The sequence below is a fragment of the Syngnathus scovelli genome, chromosome 10 (assembly GCF_024217435.2).
Source record: "Syngnathus scovelli strain Florida chromosome 10, RoL_Ssco_1.2, whole genome shotgun sequence".
In the NCBI taxonomy this organism is placed as follows: Eukaryota; Metazoa; Chordata; class Actinopteri; order Syngnathiformes; family Syngnathidae; genus Syngnathus; species Syngnathus scovelli.
In genome coordinates this window covers 2,007,816-2,028,289 of record NC_090856.1, presented here as the reverse complement: position 1 = coordinate 2,028,289, position 20,474 = coordinate 2,007,816, and the positions used below count along the sequence as shown (strand labels likewise).

At 44.5% G+C, this 20,474-nt stretch overlaps 6 protein-coding genes and 1 long non-coding RNA gene across 7 annotated transcripts; 3 read left to right on the top strand and 4 right to left on the bottom strand.

The window, feature by feature from the left end:
• Nucleotides 1–128: 128 nt before the first annotated feature.
• Nucleotides 129–4,670, top strand: npl (N-acetylneuraminate pyruvate lyase (dihydrodipicolinate synthase)). Its single transcript, XM_049716727.2, has 12 exons — nt 129–293; nt 680–761; nt 1,470–1,543; nt 2,636–2,723; nt 2,832–2,889; nt 2,989–3,064; nt 3,148–3,240; nt 3,332–3,477; nt 3,548–3,594; nt 3,727–3,811; nt 4,094–4,133; nt 4,237–4,670. Exons 2-12 carry the CDS (start codon nt 691–693, stop codon nt 4,380–4,382), a joined length of 924 nt encoding a protein of 307 aa, XP_049572684.1. The 5' UTR covers nt 129–293; nt 680–690; the 3' UTR covers nt 4,383–4,670.
• Nucleotides 3,839–6,712, bottom strand: LOC125965905 (uncharacterized). The gene is made up of 2 exons (XR_007480005.1): nt 6,393–6,712; nt 3,839–3,876 (listed from the first exon to the last, which is right to left on the bottom strand). It is a non-coding gene; the product is annotated as an uncharacterized lncRNA (long non-coding RNA).
• sec22bb (SEC22 homolog B, vesicle trafficking protein b) lies at nt 4,955–7,409 on the top strand. The gene is made up of 5 exons (XM_049716749.2): nt 4,955–5,166; nt 5,630–5,739; nt 5,814–5,974; nt 6,045–6,191; nt 6,769–7,409. The coding sequence occupies exons 1-5, from the start codon at nt 5,092–5,094 to the stop codon at nt 6,921–6,923; spliced, it is 648 nt and encodes a 215-aa protein (XP_049572706.1). The 5' UTR covers nt 4,955–5,091; the 3' UTR covers nt 6,924–7,409.
• Nucleotides 7,218–10,940, bottom strand: LOC125965841 (zinc finger protein 271). Its single transcript, XM_049716692.2, has 2 exons — nt 10,660–10,940; nt 7,218–10,385 (listed from the first exon to the last, which is right to left on the bottom strand). Exons 1-2 carry the CDS (start codon nt 10,838–10,840, stop codon nt 7,879–7,881), a joined length of 2,688 nt encoding a protein of 895 aa, XP_049572649.1. The 5' UTR covers nt 10,841–10,940; the 3' UTR covers nt 7,218–7,878.
• A 256-nt stretch (nt 10,941–11,196) lies between these two features.
• Nucleotides 11,197–13,049, bottom strand: LOC125972209 (zinc finger protein OZF-like). Its single transcript, XM_049725717.2, has 2 exons — nt 12,770–13,049; nt 11,197–12,427 (listed from the first exon to the last, which is right to left on the bottom strand). The coding sequence occupies exons 1-2, from the start codon at nt 12,960–12,962 to the stop codon at nt 11,379–11,381; spliced, it is 1,242 nt and encodes a 413-aa protein (XP_049581674.1). The 5' UTR covers nt 12,963–13,049; the 3' UTR covers nt 11,197–11,378.
• Nucleotides 13,050–13,568: 519 nt separating this feature from the next.
• Nucleotides 13,569–15,460, bottom strand: LOC125965948 (zinc finger protein 182). Its single transcript, XM_049716778.2, has 2 exons — nt 15,041–15,460; nt 13,569–14,839 (listed from the first exon to the last, which is right to left on the bottom strand). Exons 1-2 carry the CDS (start codon nt 15,441–15,443, stop codon nt 13,629–13,631), a joined length of 1,614 nt encoding a protein of 537 aa, XP_049572735.1. The 5' UTR covers nt 15,444–15,460; the 3' UTR covers nt 13,569–13,628.
• An 81-nt stretch (nt 15,461–15,541) lies between these two features.
• anapc4 (anaphase promoting complex subunit 4) lies at nt 15,542–20,403 on the top strand. Its single transcript, XM_049716776.2, has 28 exons — nt 15,542–15,710; nt 15,828–15,943; nt 16,011–16,116; nt 16,195–16,327; nt 16,407–16,481; nt 16,544–16,570; nt 16,649–16,693; nt 16,767–16,851; nt 16,912–17,019; nt 17,110–17,280; nt 17,343–17,407; nt 17,481–17,523; nt 17,624–17,700; nt 17,771–17,871; nt 17,938–17,989; nt 18,066–18,121; nt 18,184–18,230; nt 18,341–18,397; nt 18,454–18,510; nt 18,581–18,674; nt 18,781–18,878; nt 18,956–19,017; nt 19,093–19,131; nt 19,193–19,294; nt 19,362–19,433; nt 19,498–19,665; nt 19,850–19,973; nt 20,104–20,403. Exons 2-28 carry the CDS (start codon nt 15,836–15,838, stop codon nt 20,302–20,304), a joined length of 2,373 nt encoding a protein of 790 aa, XP_049572733.1. The 5' UTR covers nt 15,542–15,710; nt 15,828–15,835; the 3' UTR covers nt 20,305–20,403.
• The last annotated feature ends 71 nt before the right edge of the window (nt 20,404–20,474 follow it).

Sequence of the window (20,474 nt, the reverse complement as noted above, 5' to 3'; positions counted from 1 at the left end):
TATTGGTAAATTAACAATTGGTAAAAAAAGAATACAAGCTTCAAATTTTGGATGATCACGTCACAAAGCAAGGCCTTTTTTTTTTTAAACATAATACAATTACAGTGGGTATAAAGCCATATGAGAGATAAAACTACATTTCCCACAAGGCTTTGCGCCCACTTGACGCGTTCACGTGAGAGGGAAACCAACTCCCGAGTAAAACATTCAACATGTTTATAATTCGCACCCGACTTTCCCTGGAAGTGCATTTCTTGACTCACACTCGCAGGGGAACGGACGAGTTATAACAGGTAGGCAGCAACTGGCGATTGGAAAATTAAATTTGCACTTTTTAACGCATTCGCAAAATGGACAGACCGGCTCGCGTAAAGCTAACGTACACGATCGTTACCATACTATTGATTTATTGAACAGAAACGCAAATATTTTTAAAACGATCAACACGAAAAATATCGTTTTGATCAGTGCAGTTTACTTTTAAGTAGGAAGTACAAAAACCTTTCACTTGCTCTCATGGAATAAACTAATAGTCCATATTCTCTAGTAGTAGGTTAATCATAAACAGTACTGCATTCCAAAATGTCACCCATTATCCCAAGTGCTTATCATCGCTGCAGAAATGTGTGTTTTTGTGTAAATTTTTAACATTGCATTTTATTTTTGCATGTCAACGTAGAGGGATCAACTATGGCTCAATCTGCTGGGAAGAAATTGACTGGCTTGGTTGCAGCCACATTCACTCCATTCACCTCTCAAGGGTATATATATTTAAAATATTTATCTTTGGAATGTAGAGGGTGCCCCTAAAGTCACCATGCACTTCCCATTTTCCATAATTCAAAAATATGAGGCCATCATAATTTGTCATTGAAATTTTCTTTTCGACATGGCCTTCAGTCTCTTCATCAGTGATTGAAGAAGAACTTCTGCTACGTTGTTTTTCAAGAACAGCTTGTATTTAAAGTAACTTGCCCATGTTAAATACTTTTTATTGTTCTACCATCAGAGGCGGCGTAATTGCCGTTGCTCAAAGTGGAGCTAACAGGAAAAACTTCTTCGCAGGTGTGCAATGCTGCAGAAATGCTAATCAGCAACAACAAAGATTTCAAACGCTGACGTCTACCCGAATGATACCTGAAAGCAAGTGTATCGTGACTTTTGGGACACCTTGAATGTATCACGGCGAGATACAGTCGGATGACAAAAAAACAGGGTGATTTAAAAAAAAAAAAAAAAAGACATGAATAAGCAATTTCAGAAAGAGGATGTCAGCACTCAAATTTGCAAGCGAAGAGGGAAGTGAGTCTTATGAGGATGGAATTTTTGTTTGGTAAAAGTCAGATAAAGTAACCCTGTTCTCTTGCCACTCCCGTATATCTGCAAACTGCCGCCATCTTGTCAATGTGAAGATCTAGTTTTGCCAAATGTCAGGGGGGGGGGGGACTGCATGTGTTTTCCCATAACAGTGAAATCAACCTATCCGAGATCGGACCTTATATTGACTACTTGACACAGAAGCAAGGTGTCAATAAAATTTTTGGTAAGTTGACACATAAACCAGTCCTGTCCGCTACGTGTGCTTATCCTCGATCGACCACGTTGTCAGACTTTGCATCATATTAGCATCATTTATTTTCTTTCTTTGTCACATTTGTTTCTTAAACCATCTTTGAAGCTTGCAACCAACTTTTTCCACCTTTTAATACCGAAACAATCACGTCACAATAGTAGCAACCGTCAGCCTGATAACGGCGGTGCTTTTTTTTCCAAAGAAAGTGTGGCAACGTTGCCGCACCTGCATACGTGATAGCGGCGGAATAAATCTGTCAGGGCTCGCCCGCCACTGCGCAACAGGAAACAGCTGTGATGTTGAAATCAAATATTTTGCCTTCAACAAGACCACCCATCATTTTCTTCTGGGTCAAATTCCCTTTTTCATATCGCGTGATCAGGGGATCTTTGTTGCTAAGGGACTCTGTCGCATAATATGATGGTTGCGTGGAAATGAAGACCCAACTGATTAACCAGCCAACATTATCTCTGTCAGACAATTGAGAAGAAGTTTAGTTTGATTTTTGGGGGCTCTCTATTTTTGCAATAATGTTGATCATTTATACAACAGCTGGAGCCGGTCTGTAAGTGCGCTATAGATTTCTGCTCACACTTTGAGGCCGCAGTCATATGACATTTCCTTCTGGTAAACCAGAAGAGATTGCGCAACCAAGAATAAATACCTAATGAGGTAGAGAGCAGAATGTATACTTCAATTTAATGCCGTAATTCTACTTTATAAAAATACTCAAAAACACAAACGATGTGCCATGGGAAGTAGTTCTTATCCCCTGAAAAATACTTCAATGATTATAATTAAGCGAACTACCAAACTCTGGTTGACTGTTAATGACTTGTAGGGCGCCCCCTTGTGGTTGAAGAGGTGCTTAGATCACCATGCAAACTTAAGTTTCACCACACATTCACCACACAATATCATTCTCTATATTTCCTATATTTGTTTACCACCGTGTTTGGTTTTCTCTCTCTTTCTCTAGCTCGGTCACTTCTTTATTTGTTGAGATGCACTCTCTCAATCTCTCATTGACCTGTCCAAAAATAAAACTTTTTTTCCGCGTAGTGAATGGCACCACCGGAGAGGGCATGTCCCTCAGCGTCGCCGAGAGGAAGTTACTGGCTGAGGACTGGTGTCGGAAAGCCAAGGGAAAGTAAGCAGATGAACAGAATTACCCCAAATTTTTCTTTTCTTAATCATTTTTTCATATCATAATTTCATGACTACTTTGTATTAAGTTTTGTCTTTTTTTTTTTTAAAGAATGGAGCAGGTGATTTTGCACGTTGGCTGCACCAGTCTCAAAGATTCCCAAGAGTTGGTGAGTTGCCCCAACCAGAGTACCTGCGCTAACGTAGCCGTGTCTTCAATTCCCGGAATGCAACGTCTCCAAATGACTTCTGCATTTCCGATCGTTCAGGCTCGCCATGCGACGGAGCTCGAGGTCGACGCCATCGCGGTCATCTCTCCCTCCTTCTTCAAACCTCGCTCTATAGGTGTGCGGAGGAAAGACATTCAAGTGCGGTTACACGTGCAAAGCAGAAGAGAATCAAAATGTGTGCATCTTCTCCCTTCTCAGAGACGTTGAGGGCTTACCTCCAGAAGGTTGCTGCCGAGGCCCCCGCTTTGCCATTCTACTACTACCACCTTCCAGCCGTGACTGGTGTTACTCGTGAGTATTTGCATGTGCCACATCTGCCACAAGGAAAAAAAAAAAAAACAATTCAAATCAATTTGCCCTAATAATGCGTCTCGTCTTGAAGTGCCAGCGAGCGACTTGCTGGACGGCATCGAGACGCTCATTCCCTCCTTCTGTGGAGTGAAATTCTCCGGGACTGATCTGCTGGACCTTGGCCAGTGCATCAGCCATTTTCAGCCCAATTGGTCCATCCTGTACGGCGTTGACGAGGTACGCTCACGCTGCGTGACCACACCTCCGCCTCCATTGTGGCTAATCACCTTTTTGTCGTGTCACGTAGCAACTCCTGGCAGGTCTCGCGATGGGAGCCCATGGAGCAGTTGGAAGGTCAGCCATGATGATTACAAATGATGTTTGAACACAAATGGTGCAACAAAACATGTAGATAAACGACTAACTGTATGATGCACACTTATTTTTTTAAATTAAAGCTTTACTCGTTTATTGCTCTACCCACAGCACGTACAATTACCTTGGAAGTCACATGAACAAGCTGTTGGTAGCGTTTGAGAGCGGCAACCTTGCACAGGCCAGGAGCCTTCAGGTACAGGTTTTTTTTTTTTCCATCCACTTGAGGTTCTCAAACTGGCCGTCCATGTCGCCGCTTCACTTTCAACAGTCAACACACAAAAATGCAACATGAGAACACTCACAAGGAGCTGCTGTAGCCCACTACTCACATTCACACACTCAAATATGTTCAACCTGGTTCCAGCTCCTGACGTCACTCACTAGGCCACACCCCTTGATGGCACACATCTGTCACATGACTACTACAGTATGTACATTTTATGAATTAACAGACTGTCTTTTCTCTCTCGAGCAGTTCAAGATGCAAGAACTCATCAGATACGCAATTAAAATCGGTGAGTAGGCTTTGATGACTTTGGTTTTATTTACCGACATATGTTTAAGTACGCAGAAAAGAGTAGCTATCTGACACCTCGAAATCTCTCTTGCGATTTTCAGGATTTGATGTGGGCGTGAGCAAGCAGCTGATGAACGAGGTGTCGGGCTTGCAGTTGGGCCCTCCGCGCCTTCCTATCGGGCCGTGTCCTCAAGAGCACGCCGCGTCCCTCCTGCAGAAATACAAGGACCTCTTCTCCATAGATTGATGTCACCGCAACACTCCTGCTACTCATTTACTGTACCATTCTTTTATGATATTAATTGTAACTGAATGTTCAACTTGCTGTCTTGTGTAAATGTAGCAACGCTTCGCCTTGTCGACTATTTTGAAATCATGCACATTCTGGAGCAGAAAGCAAGCAGCTATGGAAAGCTGAGCTGTTATTACGTTGTTTTTAAAAAAAATATACTCAGGTACTGTATCGAGACCTCGGAGCACCTATAAAGGGTCCTTTGAAATTTTTATTAAATGCTAATAAACTGGTTTGATTTTATTACCAGGCCTGATGTGTGTGCAAAGATGAATGAATTATAATTTACATGCATCTTTAGACCCTTATTTGAATTTTTCCTTTCCTGGTTGAGGAGACTTTTGTTGGGCTACACAAATAAAATGACCGATGTAGGTTTTAATTGCTAATTTAGCTTACAGCCAAAACCCTTTTCTATATATATTTTTTAATAAATTTATAAATGAAGTAAGCTTTCTCGGGGGGAAATGGATGGAAACAAAGGTTCCGGCTTGCGACATTACCGGAAGTGTTAGGGTGACGGACACGACAGCTGCGGTGACGCAGTTCCGGCCAGCTCAGCGTCGTCACGTCATCCGTCCTGGTGCTCCCTTTTCTACTCTGGTTCACTCCAGGCTGTCAAAATCGACCAAATATAAAATCTTGTGCGGCGTCTGCAGACAAGATGGTGCTGCTGACCATGATCGCCCGGTTGGCCGACGGCCTACCGTTGGCCGCCTCCATGCAAGAGGACGAGCAGGTTGGACACAACGCGACTTGTTTCTTATTTGCTGTCATTATTAAATACTTTCTAAGATCCGACAAAAAAACAAATACATGATGAGTATTTGCAGTAGAACACATTGCTTGGAAACAAATCTGTCAAACGATAATTTAAGTCAAACATTTTTTTTCCTGCTTTCTCGTTTCCTATCAACCAGGGAAGCGAAAAGATTCATTTCTGTTGTGTCCCAGCATCCTTTTTTTTTTTATGTCGACTACTGCGATGCTTTCAAGGACACCCCAACACACCAAAAGCAGCATGTGCGCAATTTCTGAGGGTTAAAAATTATCCCGCACATTAATCACTGCACCTCTATTACACACACATTCAAGGATGCTGAAAAGCAGATTGTCAAAAAAAAACACAACACGTCATCCTATTTATGTTGTGTGGCACTACTGCGATGCCTTCAAGGTCACCAATCACCCGTATTTTGCAGTTGGGCCGGGACCTGCAGCAGTACCAGAGTCAAGCCAAGCAGCTTTTCAGAAAACTCAACGAGCAGAGCCCCACGCGCTGCACCTTAGAGGCCGGCTCGATGTCCTTCCAGTGAGTTGCCACCGACGGTAACCAAGTATTTGTACTTGCTTACTCGCCCTCACAGTCACTTATGTCACGAGCAGCTACGTCATGGAGAAAGGCGTGTGCTACCTGGTCCTGTGCGAAGCCAGCTTCCCCAAGAAGCTGGCCTTTGCCTACCTGGAGGACCTGCAGGCCGAGTTCCACGAGCAGCACGGCAAGAAGGTGCCCACTGTCTCGCGGCCGTATTCCTTCATCGAGTTTGGTAAGTTCAAACTTTCCGAGGTGTGCGTCTATCGGTCGGGCTTATCAAAGTGTGGCTGTGTGTGTGTCAGACACGTATATTCAGAAGACCAAGAAGGCCTACATTGACAGCCGGGCCCGGCGGAACCTGGGCAGCATCAACACGGAGCTGCAAGACGTGCAGAGGATCATGGTGGCAAACATCGAAGAGGTGCTGCAGAGAGGAGAGGCGCTCTCCGGTGAGTCAAGAGACGTCTCTTACGATGTCAATTATACTTTTTGCTCGCTAGGGGGCAGTATACTGTGCTCATACATTTACGAAGTTGCTAATAAAACACAATCAAGAGCCATTTTGAATGAACAAAATTGTTCATTTAACAAGCACCCTTAATAATTCCAGAAATCCATTTTTACATTTATTTGTGCATTCGTTGACTCACCAGTCCGAGTTGCATTCCGGTGCAGCGTTGACGTGTCCCGTGGTCATCGTACTTGATGCCGGCGGCATAGCTTCAGATTAATTCCACGTAGTCCAGCACCAAGGATAGTTCCAGATCCTGTCACTTTGTTGTTGATTTATGTCAAATAAACACTCAAATAGTACCTTAGAGCATTTCCACCATCTATCCTGCCACGTCTGTCCAACCCTGCACACAGGTGTGCTAAACGAACGACCAATTATTGCAGGGAGGTGACCCAACCCTAAAAGGGGAGGGGCCAAAAAAAACAATTCAGTAATATTGCTCTTTGCAGAGAATAAAAAACATCTACAAGTCCTGTTTCCTGCTTACGTGTATTATATTCCTTCGTCTTCAGCGTTGGATTCCAAGGCCAGCAACTTGTCCAGCTTGTCCAAGAAGTACCGCAGTGACGCCAAGTACCTGAACACGCGCTCCACGTACGCCAAGCTGGCAGCCGGCGGCGTTTTCTTCATCATGCTCATCGTCTACGTGCGCTTCTGGTGGCTCTGAGAAGACAGATAGTCTACACATGAAAAACAGTCCCCCCCCCCCCACACACACACCAATAAGACTTTAAGACAACGGCACTTTTGCAGAATGATTAAATAAAGCATGACGGTTTCGGGATTAGTGACCCCGTCCTGGAAAAGTCAACGTTTGGGTGTGACGAAGGCGACCGCGTTCCAAACAGAGGGACTTCTGTTGTAAGTTTCCCGCAATTTTGCAAATGCTGCTTCATATGATCTTCAAAACTGTGCAGGTTACACCAAAGTGGGTTTTGATGCTAGAACATAATGAATAATCTTTTTATATTTTGGAAGATGGAGCCTCACACTCAACCCAGCACACATTTCTGCTCCATTGCACCGTTCGTTTTTGTCTTGTACAAAGTTTACTCATGAATTTCCAAGTCAGTCCAGGTAGAGGCGGGAAGAGTTGCAGATTGCTTTTTTGTTCTGTCTTGTGAATAAAAAAAAAAATAATTAGCACAGCACAGTTTCTTGGACTCTTGTCAGTTTTGTGAAAAATACAAATATGTTGTCTAGTTGGTTTCTCAACTCTATGAGACCAGATTGGATTTTTTTTAATTAAAAATGTTGGTAATTTTCTCTCCCTAAAATAATCTAACCTCATTAATTCCTCGTCTTTATGTCAAATTTAAACCAAACATCCACGTTTGCATATCGGGTCGGTAACTAGTTCACTACTAGTCCAGTAATTATGAATCTTTGACATGCCAAAGCCATCAATTGCAGTGAATTACTTTTTTTTTTTTTTTTTTATTCAAACCACATCTACATAGGGCGAAAAAAAAGAATACACGTGTATATAAAAATAAAACATTTTGAGAAAACAGTATGGACAACTGGCCCAACCGATCGTAAGCTTCTTAAACGTCAGCTTCTAGAACTTTCCAGCACGTGGTGAACATTTTTGAACAAAGACAAAAAATAAAGCCGCGTTGTCAATGTGCGTTCTGAATATGTTCCCTCATCTCTTCAGGAAAACAAAATTTCTTATCGCAGACATGACAAGAAAAGAGTTTCTCGATACCGTGCTCGGCCAAGTGTTGGGTCAACTGACTCATTTGCTCAAAACGTTTTTTACAGTGCGAGCACTTTAAATTTTTGATGCATTCCTGCCGTTTCTTGTTGCCTTTGGACTTTTTCTTCATCTTCCGAGGCCCCCAGTCGCACGTTTGCGATCCTTCACCGGCTTTGGATTCCGAAGACGCCCCCTGGTGGTGACTTTTGATGTGTTTCAACAGGTGATGCTTCCTCATGTAAGTTTTCTCACAAAAAGAGCAAGCAATACGTCTTGCGTTGTCTCCAGCTCGCTTGCTCCCGTTCGCTTCACCTTCCGAGTTCTTGCTTGTCGCTCCGGATACGCTGCTGTTGTCGTTGGGATCGTCCGCGGACGAGTCCGACATGTCCGAGTTTGACAGCGGAGCAAAGAGGCTCTCCGGTTCCGATTGGATATCCTGGCCGTGTTCTCCGTTGGTTTGCGTCGGCGCCAGCGGAGTGGAGCTGGCCGAGGGCGAGCGTTTCTCGTCGGCGTGGACGCTCATGTGTGCCGCCAGAGACTCTTCACTCGCAAAACTTTTCGTACAAACCGAGCAGGACAAAGGTTGGACGGTGTAGAAGAGTTTGGTCACGCCTGTGGAGTCCAGAACTTGCTTTCCGGTGTGCGTTTTCATGTGTCCGTCCAGATCCGCCTTGTGGACAAACATCTCGCCGCATTCTGAGCACGGCAACTTCTTGTTCGTCTCCGAAGCTTTTTTGGCATCGCTCTCAGAGTCCGAAGAATCTGACGTCACGTCGTCCTTGTCTGATACTTGTGCCGACTTCTGTGGTCCTGGGTGGATATTTTTACTTGCTGCCACCAGGTGCTGACCAGACCTAACGGAGGCCGCCAGATTCTGCCTGACGTGGGTTTGCATGTGTAACTCCAGAAAGTGTTCAGTCGAGAAGCTTTTCTTACAAGTTGAGCAGGTGAAATACTCATCAGCGTTGGGTGGTTTAGGGACTGGTGGCAACTTGTCTGGTTGGGACTTAAGAGTTGGACTCTCTGTCGCCTGGCGCTGACCAGAGCTACCTGAGGCCACCGGTTTCTCCTCAGTGTGTGTTCGCATGTGTGATGTGAGAAGATCTCTACTCTGAAAGTTTTTTGCGCAAATTGAGCAGCTGAAAGATTTCACGGCGTCGGGTGGTTTAGCTACCGGTGGTAACTTGTCTGGTTGGGAGTTAAGAGTTGGAGTCTTTGACACCTGGCGTCGATCAGAGCTACCGGAGGTCGCCGGTTTCTCCTCGGTGTGAGTCTTTATGTGTGATATGAGAAGGTCTCTACTCAGGAAGCTTTTTGTGCAAACTGAGCAGGTAAAAGATTTAACCGTGTCAGCCGGTCTAGCGACTGGCCGCAATTTGTCTGGTTGCGAGTCGAGATTTGGACTCGCTTGACCGGAGCTAGTGGAGGCCACCGGTTTCTGCTCGCTGTGGGTTCGCATGTGTAACATGAGAAAATGATCGCTCAAAAAGTTTTTCTTACAGATTGAGCAGGTGAGATATTTATCGGCGTTGGGTGGTTGAGCGACCGGTGGCAACTTGTCTGGTTGCGAGTCAGGTTTTGGACTTTCTGGCACCGCGTGTTGACCGGAGCTACCGGAGGCCACGGGTTTCCCCCTAATGTGGGTTCGTATGTGTGATATGAGAAGGTCTCGACTCGGAAAGCGTTTGACGCAAACTGAGCAGTTGAAAGTTTTCACAGGTCCGGATGGTTTAGCGACAACTGCGCTATCCGTCACAGTTTTTGCGTGTCTATCCAAATCTCCCTTGTGGACCATCTTTGTTTTCTCCAAAGGTTCTACAACAGCGGCATCGGAATCAGAGGAGTCTGAGGTTAAGCAATCCTTCCAGTTTTTTGACAATCCAGTTGCTGAGTGAAGATCTTTAGCATGTGGTCTGCCACGTTTGGTTGCCACTTGTTGACTCGAGCTAGCGGAGGTAAAAGATGGAACAACGCCAGATGCTTTAGGGACAACTGCAGGTTTCTTTTCAGAGTGTGTTTTTTGGTGCTTTACCAAATCTTCCTTGTGGACAAACATTTGACCACACTCAGAACACTTGAACTTGGGTTTTGTCTTCAAAGGTTCTTTGGCAGACGGTGTAGGGACAACTGCAGAAGTCAAAGGTTTCTCTCCAGTGTGTGTTTTTTTGTGCTTTTCCAAATCTTCCTTGTGGACAAACATCTGATCACATTCAAAACACTTTAACTCGGGTTTTGTCTTCAGAGGTTCTTTGGCAATGTCACCGTGATTACCAAAGGATTCTTGGGGTCTTTTACGGAGTTCTTCTTGAGCTTTCGGTGCCTTTTCTGGACTTGACTTGAGGCCTGAACTCCCCGCATTCTTCCTTTTTTTTGTTGGTGGCTCCTCGCATTCCTCCTCTTTAATAGACACCAGCTTACACTGAGCACCTACATGACATAAATGAATGAAAGTTCAGAGATACAAAGTAGAAATACAAATATGGAATGAATTATTCTTGTGACTATTTTATATGATTTAAATGAATCCGGGCTCCGCCATTTTCTTCGTCATCTTTGTATTTCTTATAGTTGAGCCCGAGGGAGTCTTGAAACGCTCCTTGAGAATTTTAACCACTTTTGTGACATCTAGTTTCACTCATACTGCCTAACGTGCTCATTCTAGGATGTTATAGTGTGAAAATGATTAAGACGGCAATTGTACCTCTTTGAGTTTTGCGACCAACGTTGGGCTCCACACCATGCCGACCCTCGCCCGCCTCTTTCCTTTGACGGAATTCCTCTTCGTACTCGGCAATGGCCTTCTCAAACAGTTCGAAAACCTCCTCAATGGCCACATTTAGCTTGCACTTCACCAACTGCTTCAATGTGGAGACTTTGGACATGTTTCACGCAAGCTTGAGCTTCTTCTTCAGCAATATCGAAATGAAGCTAAATCGAAACACGTCCGTTAGGAGAAAGGGGAAGTCTTCTTCCTCTTTGTGTTAATAGGTGGTTCACATACTGTGATAGCTCACTACTGCCACCTACTGCTCTAAAATTATTACTGCTTTGTCTTGCGGTCTAAATTATTTTATGAAGCAAAAATAACATTTCGCAGGAGTTCAGATTTGGAAATTATTTTATACAATCCTGTCATTGTATATAAAATTGAATAAATATCTAATGATTTCACATTTATATGTATTTTCTTTTATAATTACGTTGCATATTAATCATACAGCCCACTACAATGAGAAGATTTAAATTTGAATTTTTTTTATTTATGGAAACATTCCGCTTTTGTCATCTCTGCGGTTCTCATGTCACAGTTAGATACAAAGAGTTGAAAAGTAAAATCAATTTCTCAGGAAACACAAAGGCAACTTTTACAATGAACATAAACTTGACGTTTTCTGACAAATCGTCTTCCATCCCAGCAAATCACTCCAACGACGTCGCTTCCGATGCATTGACATCAACGGCGCCGACGCACTTGTGTCTGGTCACCTGGTACTTGTACGTGAACTTCTTCCCGCAGGCGTTGCAACCGAACGGCTTCTCCCCAGTGTGCGTCCTCATGTGGATCATCACGTATTTTTTACTGGAGAATCTCTTATGGCAAACAGGGCAGGTGAAATTCCCCCCCGCGTGCATTCTCATGTGTAACTCCAAATAGTCCTTCCGGGAGGTACAGGTGAACTTCTTGAAGGTCTTGCCGGCGTCTTCAGCGTTGTTGCCTTGCTCGCTTCCGGAAGAGTGTGTGTCCAGGTCCGATAGTGGAGCCTGGTTGTCGAGTTGCGAGGGAGAAGCATTAGCGTGATCTCCAACGACTGTTGTCACGTGTGGACTGGTGGTAATGGGAAGCTCAGGGGCATGCGTTCTCATGTGCGTCATCATTTTGGACCTGTCTCTGAATCTTTTAGGGCAAAATAAACAGGAAAAGGGTTTCTCTCCGGTGTGTATTTGCATGTGTCGGTCTCTGTGATGCTTTAAAGAGAATATTTTGGAACAAGACGAGCAAGCGAAAGGTTTCTCTCCGGTGTGCGTTCTCATGTGTCGGTTCAAAGTTCCCTTCCGGCTGAAGGTTTTGTCGCATTCGGAGCAGTTGAAGAGTCGCTTGCCGACGGCTTTGCTGTCCTTGGAATGCTTGGAAAATTCTTTGGCGTCATCACTGCGATCGGTCTCGGACGACGTGACATCACGCTCGTCCATATCGGACAGCGGCGCCCGGCTGTTGTGCGCTTGTGACCTTCTGCCAGCATGTCTGTTGTCCTCGCTTTGACTACAGGGAAGCTGATAAGCGGAAACTTTGTTTTCACTGTCTTCATGTTTCACAGGGTGATCAGGGGTGGCATCAGCCGCCTTCAGGCCTAGAAGTTGCTTCGAATCCTGACTGCTCCACACGTCTTCCTCTTCTTCTTTAATGTGCTCCACAGGGGAGCTCCACTCGTGCTGCGGCTCAGGAGGAATCTCTACTGGATGCTGAGTATCTGCAGAAGAGAAAGAATGGAACTTTTAGGGACCAAAGCGATATTGGGCAATTCCAGCCCTAATTCAGTGTACAATATTTCACTCAGTCAATCGAGTGTGTAATGAATGATGACAATTTTATGGTTTTGATAAAAGAAATTGTCAACTAACCTAGAAAATATTTTTATTACTATGTTATGTAACACAATTTGGGCTAAATAGAACATAAATACTGGACGTGGACTCGCCTCGCTGGCCAAAAATGGACAAATCGCAGCCAGCCGACTTATTCAAAGCAGCGGTGCTGAATAATCAAATGTAAAAATGGCGACAAACGATGAAAAGTTAAAACGTAAACAAACCAGCTCCATCGATCCCAGACTGAGGCGTGAAAACAGCGTCCAGTAGTTCGCGTTGCCGCTCGTTCTCCTCTTTCGATCGACAAAGTTCCTCCTCATACTCCGCTATGGTCTTCTCAAACAGTTCGAAAATCTCTTCCACAGCCACATTTAATCGTCGCGTCACCAACTCTCGCAACATTTGCACTTTGCACATTTTTGCTTTTCCAGTCACGCTAGCGATTCGCTTAGCAACGTGTTGCTAACTTCCGGTTTCCTTCTTCTTCGGCTATAGAAGTAATCTTAATTGTGTTGTGACACTGCCACCGTCTGGTGACATGTAAACATTTCTGCAAGGACTTCCCAAGGTTGCGACGAGTTCAGTTTCTCGGTTGTGAAATAATGTAACTTTATCAAAGCCCCTATTATAAATTACCCACCTGTCAATTAACATTGTAAATAGAGAATAAGAGCGAAAAGTATTATTATACAACAAAACTTTCTGTGATAGTCTGACTTTGGATTCTTGCAAGAGAGTATTTATTGAGACAAAGCAGTAACATTGGACATGTTTGGTGGTTACCTCAGCAACTGGTTAATCAGTACTAGTGGAGCATTTTAGATGACTAACTAAGCAAGAATGTTTCCACACCATTTGGAAAGTTTCAACAACTGAAACTTTTCAGAGTCAAGGAAAGGTAAAAGTTAATAATAATCATCCGATCAAAATAATCTGTAAACCCAAACAGCCCCTATTATACATTACCCACCTGTCGATTAATATTTTAAATAGAGATGAGCAAAAATTATTATACAACAAAACTTTCTGTGATAGCGATTTATTAAACTCACAAAGTGATAAGTTACAGATCCGCACGAGTATTTATTTGTTCCCAGTACACACATGACTCTTGACCTGAGACCTAAATGTGAATTTTTCACTACAGGTGTCACAGCTGAAGAGTTTCTCCCCAGTGTGCGTCGTCATGTGTATCACGATATAAGCTTTATTGGCGAAGTTTTTCGAGCACACAGGGCAAGTAAAACGTTTCCTCTCTGAATGTCTTTTCATGTGGCACATCAGATATTTCTTGGTGGAGAAACTTTTGCCGCAGACGGAGCAGTCAAAAGGCTTTTCGCCCGTCTGCGTGTGCGTCAACATGTGCGACTCCATGTGTGACTTTCTTGCGTAGCTTTTGTTGCAAACTTTACAGCTGAAGGGTCTCTCTCCAGTGTGTATCCTGGAGTGCGCCTGCAAATGTGCACTTATTATAAAACATTTTGAACACTCCGAGCAGGTGAAAGGTCTCTCCCCAGTGTGTATCCTGGTGTGTATCTTCAACTGTGCATTTGATAAGAAACATTTTGCGCACACCGAGCAGGTGAAAGGTCTCTCCCCGGTGTGTGACCTGATGTGCGTTCGCAACTGTGATTTTGATACGTAAGATTTTGCGCACACCGAGCAGGTGAAAGGTTTCCCTCCGGCGTGTGCCTTTTTGTGAGCCATCATGTATATCTCCCGAGAGAACCCTTTATCACACAGGGGACACTTGAAAGGCTTTTTGTCTGACTTCTGGACAAGCGTTTCCCCGCGTTCGGAGGAGATAGTTGGACTGATATCACCGTTAGAGCTCACATGAGTCATATTTGTATCGGCGCCATGATCAGCATCAGAATGGTGTGACATACTGTCGTCCAAATCTGATGGTGGAGCGGAATTGTCTGGTTGCGATGCTCCACTGTGTTGACTTGAGCTACTGTCTCTGTTCTCCTCATTGTGATGAAGCTGTGAGAACTGAGCTTCGTTATCTTCACTCTTCACAAAGACGTCAGCCTCCACGTCCTGTCCGCTCTGCATGTCCTCTTCTTCTTTAACTTGCACATCTTGACTCGTCACCAACGCCTGCTGAACCATCTCACTGTGATGAAGGTGTGATAACACAACTTTGTTATCTTCATTCTTCACAAAGACAAGAGTTGATGTGCCCTTGGTGACGTCAGCCTCCACTTGTCTGCTCTGAATGTCCTCTTCTTCTTCTTCTTCTTTAACGTGCACATCTTGAGTCGTCACTAACGCCTGCTGATCCTGGACCTCTACAGGCACAAGCATGAACACAAATAGTGTTACTAAGGAGGTCTTTCGGCCATTTTGTGTGCGAAGAACGTGCTTTTGACCACGTGAGCAAAAGCAAACAAATCTGCTCCGTGGTAACCAACAACCCGAGTCAAGTTAACAGCGTTTATTTGGTCGAATAGTTCTTACAAAATGAAAAAAAGGTGAAGAATAAGCCAAACCTGCTCTGTCCAGTCGAACTTGAGGGTTGAGAACAGCGTCCAGTAGGTCGCGTTGTCGCTCGTTTTCCTTTTTGGTTCGAGAAAGTTCCTCCTCATACTCCACTATCGTATTTTCAAATAGTTCAATTATCTCTTCGACGGCATTATCTAGTCGATGCTTCACCAACGTTCTCAACATTTGGATTTTGCACATTTTGGCGTCGTTGGAAGGTGTCGCGAGCAAGGTAGCTCCCTCGTTTACCTCGGCCGGTGGTCGTGATGGCTCAAAGCTCAATAAAAAAAGGGGAAAAAAGGAAAAAAGTAAGGGGTCGCACGGATATGAGGTCACACGCTTCATTACTATCGATAACAATTGATGGATGTGCATTAAAGTATTACCTTTAACGGATTGCAACCCGTTCATATTGATTTCAATAAACTTAATCAATTTATTACTTAAGGGCAAGCATAAGTTATTTACAATATTGCGTTTTTCCTCATGAGGAAATTTGTCTCTTCCTGCTACCCGTTGCTTCACGATGATTGGTCGAGGAAAAAAAAAACATGGCGCTCCCCGAGGAACAGCAAAAATAAGCGAGTTGTGTGAATAATAGAAACATAAAAACGAGATTTCTCTCGTATTTAAGTTCGGCAATCAAAACTTTGGACGTAACGTTGGAGGAAAATAAAGGTGAGATTATCAGCGTAAAAACCGACTTCAACCGGAATTAAATACAAATAGCACCGCGGTAACTGTAGACATGACAAAAGAACTTTACATTTTCCTATATTGTTTTTTATTATTAAGCACAAAGGATGCCTTCCTTCCGGCAAGTCGGAGAGAAGCAGCTTCCCAACCCCGTGCTGTGCATGGCATGGTCGCCCAAAAGAGATCTCATCGCTTTGGCCAGTACAACTGGAGAGGTCGGTTCAGGAAGAAATATTGGTAGTCATCAATACTATTATAATAATTCTTATATTGTTTTTGTAGTTGCTGCTGCACCGCTTAGCCAGTTTCCAGCGGGTTTGGAGTTTGGCACCCAGCGAGCACATCGGGAAGGAAATCACTGCACTCGCCTGGAGACCTGATGGCAAAAGTGAAGCAATGCTTGTTATTGATTAAAGAAATAAGGTCTCAGTTATTTTAAAGTTCTCATCTTCTCCTGGTTGCTCAGTTCTGGCTTTCAGCCTTGGAGACACCAAGCAGGTGGTGTTGTGCAGTGTGGAGAAAGCGGAGATCCTGCATGTGTTCCACATGCAAAACCCCGTCAGCTGCATGCACTGGATGGAGGTGACGGAGGAAAGCAGGTTGGCATTCACGCCTTCAAGATGGCCAAAACGAATTACGTTCAAGAGAACTAGAAAATATTCATGTTTTGTGCTCCAGTGTCCTTGGATCCTTTTGTCAGTCAGAGGATGAATCCAAGCTGTTCCTCCCCAAATTAGCTTCCCTCCCCAAGAGGTAAGAAGACTAAATCAAGAACATCTTCTTGGGTCAGCTAATTTCATATTTTTGTTCTCCAGCTACAGCACAACATCAAAGCTCTTCAGGTGAAGTCATTTTCACTTTTTTTGAAGCATAATCAAAATATATTCATATCCAGTCATAATGTGTTTTTTTTCCTGCAGTGAGGAGAAGTCTGACGAGATCATGAACCTCCTTGGAGAAGTCAGGTATAGTTTGTCTTGATGCTCCAACAGCAAAGTATAAGAGTGCTGTTTACATTTGCTTTTTTTCTTCATGTAGGTTGAACATACTCGTCCTCGGAGGAGACGCCGGCCATGTGGAGCTTTACGCCTACGGAATGTACAAGATTGCAACGTTACCCGAAGTAAGTCATTTCACAAGGAGGTCAATCTGTTCTCCCCTCATCTTTAACTCCACTGCGCAGGTTTCCGGAAGCTGCCGCACCGTAAGTCTGGCCAGTGACCTCAAGTCTTTGGCCGTCATCACCGAGGTGAAGTCTGCCGAGGACCACGTGGAGATTTGCTTCGTTCAGGTGAGACGGTTTCACCCCAACGTAAGAATCTGTCATCACATGGGATCAGAAGTAGGGTATTCAAAATGCAGATGTTTCTCCTAATACCAGCTGGACACGGGCCTGCTGTCCGACTGCCTTCCCGAGCTCACCAGGATGGCTCGCAAGTTCACCCACATCTCCACGCTGCTGCAGTACCTTCACCTGTCACTCACATGTATGTGCGAGGCCTGGGAAGAAATCCTCATGCAGATGGACCTCCGACTCACCAAGTTTGTCCAGGTCTGCTCGGGTTCCTCTCCCAGTGCCAAGAACTGCTGTGATGGTTTTTTTTGTTCCCCTAGGAAAAGAACACAAGCACGCAGGTACAGGACGAGTTCCTGGAGCTTCTTCTGTGGGGACAGTCAAGGTGAGGATGCCCAAGTTCCGTTCACTTAAGAGTTGTGGAGGTCCAATGCTAACTCGGTTCTCTCACTCTGAAGTCCTGAACTGCAGGCTCTTCTCATGAACCAGCTGACTGTCAAGGTGAGTGCGAGAGGTCCTCAACTTGACCAATTCCCTAGTTCTTCAAAGGTCCACATTGTTGCACCGGTCATGAATTTTTTTTCTCCTGTTTCCATGGCAGGGTCTGAAGAAGCTGGGCCAGACCATCGAGTCATCTTACTCCAGCATCCAGAAGCTGGTGATCAGCCATCTGCAGAGGTAGGAGCACGTGTCTCTTGGGTGTCCTCTCCCGACTTGCGTCAAAGCGCTACTTTTGCTGGTCCACCAGCGGCTCCGAGGCGCTGCTCTACCACCTAAGCGAGGTGAAAGGCATGTCCCTGTGGAAGAAGAAGTTCCAGCCCCTCGGCCTGGATTCAGCCGCCATCGAAGGTAGCGTGCCGCGCAAAGAGCCTGTGGAAACGTTTCACATACGTCCTTTTTAATTTTTGGAAACAGACGCCATCACGGCCGTGGGTTCCTTTTCCTTAAAGACCAGCGAGCTCCTGCAGTAAGTTCATCCAACAATCCATCTATTTTGAAATGCTACACTGTTATGTACGATTAATTTTTTTTTTCACACGCAGGGTGATCGACAAAAGCATGAAGAACTTTAAAGCCTTTTTCCGTTGGCTGTATGTGGGTACGTATAAAGTTTTTTTTTAGCATTGAACATTCACCTGAACTTTTTATTTCTCTCGACAGCGATGCTTAGAATGTGCGACGAACACGTCCCTCCGGAACTCAACAAGGTGAGATTACTCAGGAGCTCCCCTGATAAAAAAAATTGTCAAAATGTGTTTGATTATGATTATCAAATTTAGGATCAATTATAGCTCAATTTTGAATGTGCTCCTTTTAGATGACACAGAAGGACATAGCTTTTGTCGCCGATTTCCTCTCGGAGCATTTCAGCAAGGTGAGCCCGGCAGAAAGTTTCACGTTCCACTTTTGAGTGTCACGTTCTCGCCGCAGAACGAGCAGCTCTTCGATCGCAAGGGGAAGTACTTCAATGTCGAGCGGGTCGGGCAGGTAAGCCATGACGTAATATCCGACAAGTATTTTCTTCTTTTCAAATTGCGCAACTATTACTCGTTTGTAGTACCTAAAGGATGAGGACGAGGACCTGGTCTCGCCCCCGAGTACTAAGGGGAACCAGTGGCTCAAGTTTTTGCAGGACAGCACGCACCTAAGAGGTGATTTTCGACTTCTGGTTTGCGCTTTTTTTTTTTTTTTTTACATGAACTTATTTAAATAAAAAAACACCTTATTTTGTGTATGGGGTATTTTTCTGGGGTCTAGAGAGCCCGCTGCTGTTTCCTTCCTTCCCCCAAAAGTCTTTGCATTTCGTCAAGCGGATGATGGAGAACGTGATCGAGCTGTGTCTGCAGAAACCGGCGGTGAGGCTCCTAAGTGAAGTCGACAATGAGTGATTTTTAAACCAAATGAGGTCATGTGACGCTTTTTTTGTATGCAGGAAGTTATCGGCAAGTCTGTGAAGCAGGCTACCTTTCTACCCCTCTATTCAGCGCCACAGCGGTCGGATCTCTCGTCTTATTCCAAATACCGTTTATGATTAAAAGTCTAATTTTACTATTTGTTTTTAACCTCCAGCTCTGAAAACACGCCGCGACTTTTCGAGCTTCCATCCTTGTAAGTAAAATATAATAAGCGACCATAAATGTTCGATGTATAATGTGTGTTTGTTCCTCAGGTGGAATGACAAGAAGACCAAAATGCACTACGTGGTGTTTTGCATGCCGCACGTTTTGCCGCACAAACTTTTCTTGCTGCGCAAAGCAAGTGACCCAAACAGGTAGCCTATTTTTAATTTTCAGACTCAAGTAATTTTGATAACTCACTCACTTAACTGCTTCTTGTAGACACATCCCCAACAGTGTGGCGTCCCTCCACCTGAGCCGCCATCTCGACGCCTCGGAGAACGCAGAGCAACGGTGAGTGAGCGACAGCCAGAGAGCGAGGTTTCTTCCATTTCTACTCTCGTCTGTTTTTTTCCAGGCCGCAGGATGTCTACAGCTGCCTGGATGCTCGTTACTATAACGACGAGATGCTGACCGTGGTCCTTCAGGGAACAGAAGAAGACAACAGTCACAGTGTCCTGGCGCAGGTTCCTCTCTCTTCCATCCTCAATTGTGAGAGGGAATTCAACTGGATGCCCAACATGAGGTGTGTTGCCTCAAATGATTTTAATTCATTTAAAATCTGGATAATCATCTGCTGTGCAATTGACTCTTGTTCATACAGGTGATTGTTTTTTGACAATGTCATGAACAGACAGGTGGACTGTTCCAACTTTTGGCGATACCAAACTATGAATGCTCCAGATTAAGATTTTCCACTTTACCTTCAGGTTGGACCAGCAGAGCGGCAATATTCCCTGCCAAGGGCCGATGCTGGGAAATCAGAGGCGGGAACTGGATGGCATGAAGGCGCAGTTTGTCGCAGTCAACGGCATCCGAGAAGTAGCCTGTGTGGTAAGCGTCAACCTCACGTGCAATTATTCTAACATTTATAGTATTACTCATTTTTTGCCATTCCACTAAAGTAAGTAACCTACCGCACATGGTGAGGTATCTTTGACTCTCTCCATCTTCCGCCTTGTAGCTAAGCGAAAATCTGAGGCACCTCCGGGTCTTTGAGATGGACATGGAAGAGGAGGACGACGAGCCGCAAAACGACACCGCCGAGCCGGATACGCTTGACGCCACCATGACCAGCCAGGGAGACGAGAATGCTGAGGCTGGAAACGATGAAGCGGGGAAAACCGAGGAGCACTTGGAGTCAGAGGAAACATCTGAACTGTAGATGGACATGTTTACTTGCTTTTGTTACTTTTTCATAAAAAGTAAAAAAAAAAAAATGCAGCAGTTATTGTCTTAAAATAAAGATGTACGTGCTTATCTATTTGCCTTTGTATATTCTAACATTCATATATTTTATTATATGCATTGTAACTGGCGAAGTCTACGTGTAAT